This window comes from Hakea prostrata, chromosome 7 (assembly GCF_041222555.1).
Source record: "Hakea prostrata isolate BN-2017 chromosome 7, UWA_Hpros_2, whole genome shotgun sequence".
In the NCBI taxonomy this organism is placed as follows: Eukaryota; Viridiplantae; Streptophyta; class Magnoliopsida; order Proteales; family Proteaceae; genus Hakea; species Hakea prostrata.
In genome coordinates this window covers 9,512,370-9,521,968 of record NC_142606.1, presented here as the reverse complement: position 1 = coordinate 9,521,968, position 9,599 = coordinate 9,512,370, and the positions used below count along the sequence as shown (strand labels likewise).

Genomic DNA, 9,599 nt, shown 5'->3' with positions numbered 1-9,599 from the left:
AGGCGATTCTACAGTATAATTTTCAGGATCAATGGACAATTTTACCAATTCTGTCCCAATGATTCAATACTCAAAAGATAATATGCCAAATGTGATTAGGGAGAATCTATATAAAATAACTTCTGAAAATAATTCAAATTAAAAAGACATTTTATAGCAAAATATTCAAAATCATTGAACAACCTTACCAATTATATTCTAGAGATTTAGGCCTCAAAAGTAAACATGCCAAATGTGGTTAGAGAAAAATATATACATGAAATAATTTATGGAAACAATTTAAATTACGAAGGGATTTTGTAATAGAAGCTTCAAGGTGAACGGATAATCATTCCAATTATGTCCAAATGATTTAGGCTTCCCAAGGTAACATGTTAAATGCGATTAGGAAGGAGAATTTAAATAGAAGAATTTATAAAAAAAATAATTCAAATTTACCAAATATTGACATCAAATTAGAATATGCACCAAATTTGAGTTCAAATTGACAAAAAATATCCCCAAAATGATTGTTGAAATCTAGTGATATTTGGGCGAAATTTCGCCATATCACCGCTAGGTAGCCAACCGGCAGCAATTTCGCACCCTGGGTGTTTGATAAAAGTCAAAGACCATACTCTACAAAAGTAATTTCTTATTGATGTTTGCCTATTTTCTTGCTTACTTTGATAATTTTTCTATCTAACTTAGTGCAGTCCTCTTTTGTGGATAAAATGTTTAGCTTGTTCACCGTTTACCCTTAAAACAAATGAAATGCGAATCTGGGTTATCTGGGTTCTTCGAGAATTCAATTTCTTTACTCCGACACTTCAAATTTAATTTCGAACAAAGGATGAGATGGGGCGACAGACTAATTTGATTCATGGTTTCACACGCCTGGACAATCATGTGTGTCGTGGCTCGGATCTTTTACATAGAAGGAGAGACTACCCAATGGTAAGTGTCTAAGCAACTGAAAAAAATCAAACCTAAACAGAAAACTAACGATAAATTACTTAAAAATTCAAATATGGCAACCCAGTCGCGTGAAGTTGAATTGTCATTGAATTAAAGCAACCACCATTCTAAGTCCAATCTAATCATATAACTCTCATGAATGTCAATGCATTCTCTTACATGCATGCATTTTTTAGCTCTATTGTTGTATTTAATGCAAAGAGAATTCCATGACCTTCCCTTTCCTTTGCAAGTGAGCTTCAATAATACAAGTATCACCCACCTTCAAGCTATTGGATGCACATATTTGAGCCCAGTCACTGTTAATGTAGACCTGGCCATCACTCTTCTTATGGTTCAATTTTGCTTTCCATTGTATTCATTTTCCATTTTTGAGTATTGTCTTGCATGTCTTCCCTGTTATACCATTCAGTTTCACAAAATACCTTGGGACATACTGGAGAAAATTCAAAAACAGTGTAAACTTGAGGATAAAAACAATATGATACAAGATTTTTTCTAGCGTTGCTTAAAATATCACAGAGGAATACATTGAAAATCCAATGCATGTGCCAATTGACAAGAACACTCTAGTTAGAAGAAAATTTATGTACATGAAAGCTTGAGGGGTGATGATAATAAAAAACATGATAAACCATTAACAGCTCTTTTACCACCACATAAAGAAAGTATGGTGTTATCTATAATCAATACAAGAATCCCATAACACATTTTATTGATTTAACTGAGGGGAAAATGGGCAATCAACAACCATAGTATCACAGAAAAACGATTTGAAGAACACCGAGGTGCTGTCTCAAGTTGAACTGAGAGACAAGACCCCACCCGTATTGGAGTTGGAAAATGAGTAAGCACATTGGAACAACCATTTCGTATCAAATCATTCAAGCACAACGATTGAAGAAAATACCAGAAGATGCTGTCTTTTCTTTTGAAGTTTTCGATTGAAGGCATATTGACTGAGCTACTTCTCTGAAATGAGAAAAGATCTTCCCTCTTCAGGCAATATGCAGAAACAAAATTTGGCCATCCACCTCCCAGTTTCTTATTGCCAGATACCTTAACGGACCAAGACCTTCCCTTTTGATCTCTGATGATCACTTTGTACATTGATCTGGTTATACCATTAGATCTCAAAAAGTGATTAGGAATCTTTTGTTCTTTCTCCAATACACACAATCATTTGTTTCAGTATTCCACACACACACAGTGACAGACACTAAAGCATAACGTTCACCCTATGAGGCCTTTGGATGACGAAATGTTTCTCCAAGACATCAAAAGAAGCTTGTCTACTGGAACTAGTCTTGGCTCCCTTGCTTCGATTATAAAGAGTTGTGGAACGGCCTCTGACTCGGTCAGTTGAAGGAACAAAACTCACAGGACCTTTAAAACATATGAAAACAAAAATGAAAAACCATAGAATTGGAAGAAACAAGAAAAATATTTTTGAAGGAGACCGTTGAAGAAATAAGATTACCTTTGACTTCCTTCTCCTCAACACTCTTGTCATCATCGATATTCATATGGAAGAGCTGGGTAGATTTCCTTCTCACATGAAGAATGACCAAATACCATTACATCGAAAACTAAGCCTCCTTCGTGCCTAAACACCACAAATTCTCCAAGACACAGTTCATGATCTCTAACAAAATTACTCCATCCCTCTTTAAAACAAAATTCTTTCAGCTTTACAGGCCATGATTTGCCTTTGCAATGAGGGTTCTTAAGTATGACCTCTTCTCCGTCTTTGCAATTCTCACTAGTCATATGCTTCAGAAACTCTTCAGGGATTTTCTAGTTTTCAGCGAAAAATGCAGATTAGTAGTTTCATGGTTTTAGTAACATAGAAGTATATGCTTCTTGATTGTTCCGAGTTCATTCTTATTTGACATTTACGAGAACCAGATAGACGAGTGCCTCTCAGGTGAGATAGTGAACGCAAGGGCTGTGATTATAAGGGTTGATATCGTATTGAAAGAGATAAACTAGGGGGAACAAAGAGCTAGAAAGACTTACGAGCTGTTGACATGAGTCGGGTAAGAAGGGCTTGAAGAAGTGGGGTTTCCTGCTCTGCCGAAGATCCTCCAACGTCATTCTCTGATCATCTCGCCTCTCTTCCTCAGTAAATGTTCTGTTCTGCGCTACTTTGTTCTCACTCTTGTGACTCTGTAGATAAGACTTGGAGACAACACGAGAAAAAGGTAGAATCCATGCTTTTCCTTGTAACTGGAAAAAGAACTTATAAAGAAACTCTTTTTCTTCTAATAAAGAATTAAAAAGCTTAGATTACGTGGGGGATATAAGTCTCACCGCATGAGAATATGAGAGGCTGAAATCCTTCCAAGAAGTTGCAGAGGATGGTTTAGAGTCTACCACACTGACATCAAATACCATGTTTCCATCTCCTTTATGTCTGGAATAAACAGAAGATAAAAACAGATCAGATCTAGAAGAAGAAGGATGAACAACCTGGCAGAATTTAAGCCCACAAGGACAAGAACAATCCAAGGATTTAAAAGTAACTTTACTGACATCGAGTTACCACAGCAAATGAGTCTGAAAATGCAGATTTGTTGTTTCTTCAGTCGATTTGCAAGTGCAAACTCATGCCAACCAGATCCAAAATTCACCCGGCCGTTGGTTTGTTGTCTTAAAGTCACAGGCCAAGACCGAAGACCTTCATCTCTGAGGATCGCAACAAAGCCGCTTTTACCCATTAGCCCATTCGACTCCGCAAATTCTTTTGGAATATACTGCACCATTGACCAGCTAGTAAAACACTTGTTTAACAGTTTCATGCGAAAACTACAGAGAGAGAGAGAGAGAGACGCTACTGATCACCAGATAAGGCTTGTTGAGATATGAATTCCCGATGGTCGCCACAAAAAATGGATTTTTGTTCGAGACAGCACAGGTTTTGGTGGCCTTAGTCACTCCTGTACAAGTTCTTGGTGTACCCTGGAAGTCTAAAAGCCAGATAGATAGAAATGGCATCAGTTCGAACTATATATAATAATAAAAAGAAGGAATTGGTTTTTAACCATCTCTCGTTAATTACCTCTGTTTTCAACCCCAATTTCCCTCGTAATTTCATTTTCAGCATTAACTGATGGGTACTCTTTCTCACATGCACTACGGTCGAACAGTATAACATCAAACACCATGTAAGCTTGGTGTTGGAAGACCAAAAAGTCCCCAATAAGAAGATGACGGTCTCTACCAAAATCAGCCCAACCCTCTTTGAAATAGGACCCATGAATCTTCACACGCCACGATTTGCCACTATTTCTCAGTATAGCTTCTCCTCTCTCACAGTTCGCTCCTCTTAAGTATTTCATGAACCCTCTGGGAATCGCCTGCAACAAATTTATGTTGAATAAAATAAAAATCAATCTAATTAAGAAAGATGAAACAGTAACAGATTAACTTACAAGTTCTTCAAGAAAACCAGGTATAATGATCCTGAAGAACGAGTGCGGATTCCTGGTTGTGGCCATCCCCATCTTAGAAATGGGTTTCTACCTGCTTTTGCACTTCTTTCTCTAAGTAGGAATCCTGTTATAGCATTTTATTATTGTTCTCAAGAAAGTCTTAAAACTCATTGTTTGGAGGATTGGAACTCTGCATTAAACGCGGTGCAGTGGGAACTGGGAAAGTGGCGATTCCCTTGGATGAAGGCGAACAGTTTTTCTTACGACTTATTGAATGTAAATTGGATTTCAAGGGTCATGACTCCCAGGGGTATTTTAGGAATGATACACCCACCTCAATGTTTTATGGTATTCAAAATTGTAGTTTTATAGGTTTATGCAAAGATAGATGTTTGAGGTAAATATTCAGAAGCACATGTAAAATGTCTTGGACTCTTACATATTGGTTTCATACCGTTTCGGCATAACATATCTTTTGTTTCACCGAATTTTCTACCCATTTCCATTGAAACTACTAAATCTCTTTGCAGCTCTCTTTGGGAAAACAATGCCTCTCCATAGATTTTACCTTCAACTGGTTCAATTACAACTGTGCAATAGAAAACAACTTTTCTCCTTTTGGTAAATTACAATACAAAGTAACCAAGTATATTAAAAAAAAATTTGCACAAAAGAACCTTACTGTGCAGTAGGTAGATTTTGGGAATAAGAGATTTTGGGAACTTATTCTTTCAAGTATTATTGTTCTATTGTACCATGATTGAGCCGAGTTGCTCCTCTTAACATTAGGGACCCGATATATGATAAACTTATTTAGTCTCCTTTTGGTTACATGGTCCGAGATTACAAATATCTAAAGATTTGAAATCATAGAGTTATAATTTATAAAATTAGGGGTTTGGTTGTGAAAAAAAATCTGGTGAATTCATCCAAAAGAACCTTACTTTGCAGTAGGTAGATTTTTGGGAATGTGTAAATGTAAAGCTTTTTTGAAATCTCTGGATTTCACCCCTTCTCATAAATCTCAGATTCACGTTTTTAGTGTAAAAGTCTATTGATTCCATGAATCTAGAGATTTTTACAACCAAAGGGTTGCTCCTCTTAACATTAGGGACCTCGCATATGATAGATTTATTTAATCAATCATTCTTCACAGGCTAAAATTACCCATTTATAAATCATTGCAATACAACCTTTACTTGGACTACGTTAATGCAGCTCAACAAACCTTAAACTATTGAGTCATTAATCTCTAGACAGACCACTAATTAAATGCCTCAATGATCAAAGTCTGTATTATCAGAATAATACTTCAGTTTTATAGAACCAATATTGCAAGATTGATGATAAGTGTTTAGAATAATTTATCAAAATCATCTGCAACAAAAGCAACTCACCAATATTAAAGCTCTGAGTTCACAGGCAGTCAGTTACTGTTCAAGCAAACATATCTACAAACTCTACACTTCGCTCGGATCGAATTTGAATTCAGATCAAGGATAACCCCATGATCTTCTGATTTCCTTTATAAGAAGTGAGCTTCAAAGTGCATGCATCACCTACCTTCAAGCCATTTGAAGTACATATTGAAGCCCAATCACCTGAAATGTTGAACTGGTCATCACTCGTTCTGTGCTTCAACTCCATTTGCCATGGTATTCCCTTTCTATCAGTGAGCATTAATGCCTTGCAACATTTCTCATTTAGACCATTCAATTTGGCAATATGCTTTGGCACATACTGGAAAATGAAAAAACTTAGTAAATTCAACGATTACAAACAATACAGCACAATATCAGTTTTAGCTATATGTTTACTTAGAACTAAAAACTTTCTTAAGATGAAAAATATAAATAAATAAAAATGACACCACCATATACTATGAGGATTAAAGCACTCACCACACAATGGTACTCAAAGTTGAAGGCTGTGAGAGTTTTTTCAAAAGATTGATCAGTGGACTCAATCTTCCCATTCATCTTCACAGAAGCCCCTCCGGTGTTGGAGCTGGTAGCAGTCCAATCTAGCACAATTGCAGCTCTATTACTTCCTCAAACGTTTGTTACTTTTTTGTTTTAATTTTGGGGAGCAGAAATGAGCAAGAAACTAAAAGAGAAAACACCAGTGAAATAACTAGGTTACCTATGAATTTTCTCCACTGGACTCTCTTGTTATCATCTATATCAACATCTCGAGCTGGGTACTTAGTCTTCTCGCATGCAGAATGATCAAGTACCATAACGTTGAAAACCATACTACCCTCGTGCTTAAAGACCAGAAAATCTCCCACGCATAGTCCATGGTCTCTAACAAAGTCACTCCAGCCCTCCTTGAAACAAAATCCTTTGAGCTTCACTGGCCACGATCTCCCTTTGCGAAGATGGTTCTTCAGTGTCACTTCTTGCCCAACTTTGCACTTCCCAAAGGCAAGATGCCTGAGCAGAAATGTTTTAGGGATTTCCTATAACAGCCAAAATACATGAATTTAGTGAAAGGAATTTATAAAAAGGCAAAAAACCATATATAGCAGAGACTTACAAGCGGAAAATCGGGTAGGAAGGGCTTGAAGAAGCAGGGTTTCTCGATCTGCCTGTGACCCTTGAACGCAAGCATTTTCTTTTTTTCCATCTTCGCATGAATTCAGGACAGATATTAAAGATTAGAAGCCAGAATAGATTGAAAGGCATGAAAAAAAAGGCCAACAAGATACAGCTACTTTATTTCAAAACCCAAGATACATTGTTTTCTAACTCAAATTAAAGAAAAACATAACCCAGACATCTATCATGATCAATGGAACTGGTGAACCCATCAAGAAATTAACCTCAAAAAACGGCAGCTTGTTTGAACTTGAATAAAATTAGACCTGTGGATGTTAGGGTTTAATTGAGATTTCGGGCAGCAAAAGGGATCAAATATAGAGGATGATATATGGGGATGTGGGTTGAATTTTGAGAGACAATTCCGAACCAAGACTGAGACAGACTTTATTCAGCTATGATTTCAAAAACGAAAAAAGAGATGCTAGAGTTCAAATAAGGTTAGAAAATGAATTAGGGGCTAAGGTAATGCAAATAACTCACTGTTATCCAGCATGAGCCGAACAGATAACTCCATGTCAAAGGACAGAAACTGGGGAAGGCTTGGCATACAGGTAGAGGAGAAACTGGAAGCTTACCGAAGGAGCGAAATACAGGAAGCCCTGATCTTTCGCCTTCCTATTCTTTATCGCTTTTGCGTTCCTCTTGTTCGTGGTCTGAAGCCCTTCGCCTTGCCTTTCCGTTCAAAACCCACCTCTCTTTCTCTGTCTGTGTTCGTTCGTTCACAGAAGTCGAAGTCGAATAAAGAACAAGAAAGCACTAGTTCGTTTTCCAGGTGCTACCAAAGCAACAAGTCGTTGACTCGTTGTTCGTTGTCTAAGCCCTTCGCCTTGCCTTCCCCTTCAAAACCCACCCCTTTCTCTCTCTGTTTTAGTTCGTTCACAGAATCGAAATCGAATGAAGAAGACGAACGAAAAGGAAAAAACGCCCTGGTTTGAAGAAGAAGCTCTGCGAGCTCACAATGGCCAATACTCCCAAGAATTTGTGCCCTGTTTGTAAAACGACAGCTAGCCTGAGGATTCCTTCGCTGCGCCCCACCTCTGGCACAGTGCTGCTTCCTCCGCGCCTCCTGCAACCTTTCCCTCTTTTGGCCCCTGCGCCCTGTGACCTGTGACCTCACCCCCTGTAGCTTTAATCTCTTTCACCATCTTAGAAACCCAATCTGGCCATGTTGCCCAATACCAACCTGCTCAGGCGCCTAGCCTGCGTCGATTCCTCTGCCCTCTGCCTTGCGAAGAACCGCTTCAATCACCATCAGAGCATTCCCTGCCATGCCTGAAGCGGCAGCCTCTGTGCCGCTGATAGAAGACCCTGCTTCTCTCTGCCCTCCCTCTCCCATTTCTATCCTATTTCAAATTCTGGGCCTGGGCCTGGGCCCCTTGCTGGTCCTTTTAAAATAGGCATTGCTTTTGACCCCCCAGTATGCTTTCACAGAATAACATAAAAGGTTAAAGGTTTAGAATCTATACCTATACTTTTTGTCCTTTTTAGGAAGCCTGTACTCCATTAATGGTGAAAAAATATTTGCAGGCTTTCTATAGTTAGGATCTTTGTACTTGCGCTTAATTAATGAATTATGTCTTCTTAACAGGAAAACCGAAAAACATAAAATGTAATCTGTAAAACAAATACCAACCTCCAGAAACTTGCTTACTAAAAAGGTAGAAGATCTGAATTATTCTGAAAAAGCCCATCTTTAAAGTGAGTTTTCAAACTCTTTCTAGTTTCTAAGGTTTGGATTCTTCTGTGGATAGTGAGGGTGGAAGGTTCGATTGTCCATAGGGGGCATTTGAGGTGATTTTGCTTCGGTTCAGCATCATTAATGTGCTGAACTGTTTAGCAAGATATCATGGACTGTCAGGTCAGATTGAGATCTTGGGGCTATTAGATCGAGATCTCATTGAGAAACAAGCGGGCCGACATCGAAATTTTGACCAAAATGTGCAATCCAACCGCCTAAAATCAAGCTTAACGGTTCAACTCATTAATGTCACTAAAGCGACTCAGTTCAGGAGTGGCTTTGGCAAGAGGAGCTATAGCAATAGGCACTTCCATTGCCATCTACTAGGACCTCCATTCAGGTTCCATCTTTGTCCAAAGTCACTACAATTGTAGCCCCAGATTTGTTGACTGTTGTTGTCGCCCCTCTCGTTTTCAGGTCTTCTGTTGCCGCTTCCTTCTGTTTCGTCCCTCCTCTCAACCCACCCATTCGATCCAGCCATTTTTTGGCCTACCCATTCTAGTCTTACCCTCCTGGTCCAATCCTCTCTCCCTCTCTGGGTTTGCGGGCCTTTTCCTGGGCCCAAAGGCCCATGTTTCTTCTCGTAGCCCCCCCTTCCTCCCTTCCTATTTTTTTTTTTTGGGGGGGGGGGGAAGATTTAAGATGATAAAATTAAGAATTGAAACTTGGAGCCGGACAGCCAATGAACTCAATCTTGATCAAATCTCAGCTCTGAAATCTTGAACTCATGCCTTGTTAGCATGCAAGACAAATCTGAGCTATTAAAATCTATTTAGACCCTAATCTTAGGGTTTTATCTCCCCTCCCCTATGCTTAGCTCCTCTGGTGGAGGATATTAGGGAGTTATGCTCATCTTTCCTCTCGTGC

At 38.7% G+C, this 9,599-nt stretch overlaps 2 protein-coding genes across 2 annotated transcripts; both read right to left on the bottom strand.

Annotated features, from left to right (window-relative positions):
* Window positions 1-2,176: 2,176 nt before the first annotated feature.
* Window positions 2,177-4,821, bottom strand: LOC149009562 (B3 domain-containing protein REM10-like). The gene is made up of 8 exons (XM_089162364.1): window positions 4,392-4,821; window positions 4,019-4,316; window positions 3,802-3,926; window positions 3,430-3,713; window positions 3,271-3,373; window positions 2,977-3,186; window positions 2,438-2,492; window positions 2,177-2,343 (listed from the first exon to the last, which is right to left on the bottom strand). Exons 1-8 carry the CDS (start codon window positions 4,461-4,463, stop codon window positions 2,177-2,179), a joined length of 1,314 nt encoding a protein of 437 aa, XP_089018490.1. The 5' UTR covers window positions 4,464-4,821.
* A 678-nt stretch (window positions 4,822-5,499) lies between these two features.
* On the bottom strand, window positions 5,500-7,538 carry LOC149009561 (B3 domain-containing protein REM5-like). Its single transcript, XM_089163179.1, has 5 exons — window positions 7,475-7,538; window positions 6,930-7,019; window positions 6,534-6,852; window positions 6,293-6,414; window positions 5,500-6,131 (listed from the first exon to the last, which is right to left on the bottom strand). The coding sequence occupies exons 2-5, from the start codon at window positions 7,017-7,019 to the stop codon at window positions 5,880-5,882; spliced, it is 783 nt and encodes a 260-aa protein (XP_089019305.1). The 5' UTR covers window positions 7,475-7,538; the 3' UTR covers window positions 5,500-5,879.
* Window positions 7,539-9,599: the final 2,061 nt, after the last annotated feature.

Excerpts from the sequence above, each read along its gene's own strand:
- LOC149009561 (XM_089163179.1), bottom strand. The coding sequence starts at position 7,019 with ATGGAAAAAAAGAAAATGCTTGCGTTCAAGGGTCACAGGCAGATCGAG. Across the intron at positions 6,853-6,929 it reads TCCTACCCGATTTTCCGCTT|GAAATCCCTAAAACATTTCT; the intron begins GTAAGTCTCTGC and ends TGGCTGTTATAG. Across the intron at positions 6,132-6,292 it reads ACTTTGAGTACCATTGTGTG|TATGTGCCAAAGCATATTGC; the intron begins GTGAGTGCTTTA and ends TTCATTTTCCAG.
- LOC149009562 (XM_089162364.1), bottom strand. The coding sequence starts at position 4,463 with ATGGGGATGGCCACAACCAGGAATCCGCACTCGTTCTTCAGGATCATT. Across the intron at positions 4,317-4,391 it reads CTGGTTTTCTTGAAGAACTT|GCGATTCCCAGAGGGTTCAT; the intron begins GTAAGTTAATCT and ends AATTTGTTGCAG. Across the intron at positions 3,927-4,018 it reads AATTGGGGTTGAAAACAGAG|ACTTCCAGGGTACACCAAGA; the intron begins GTAATTAACGAG and ends TCTGGCTTTTAG.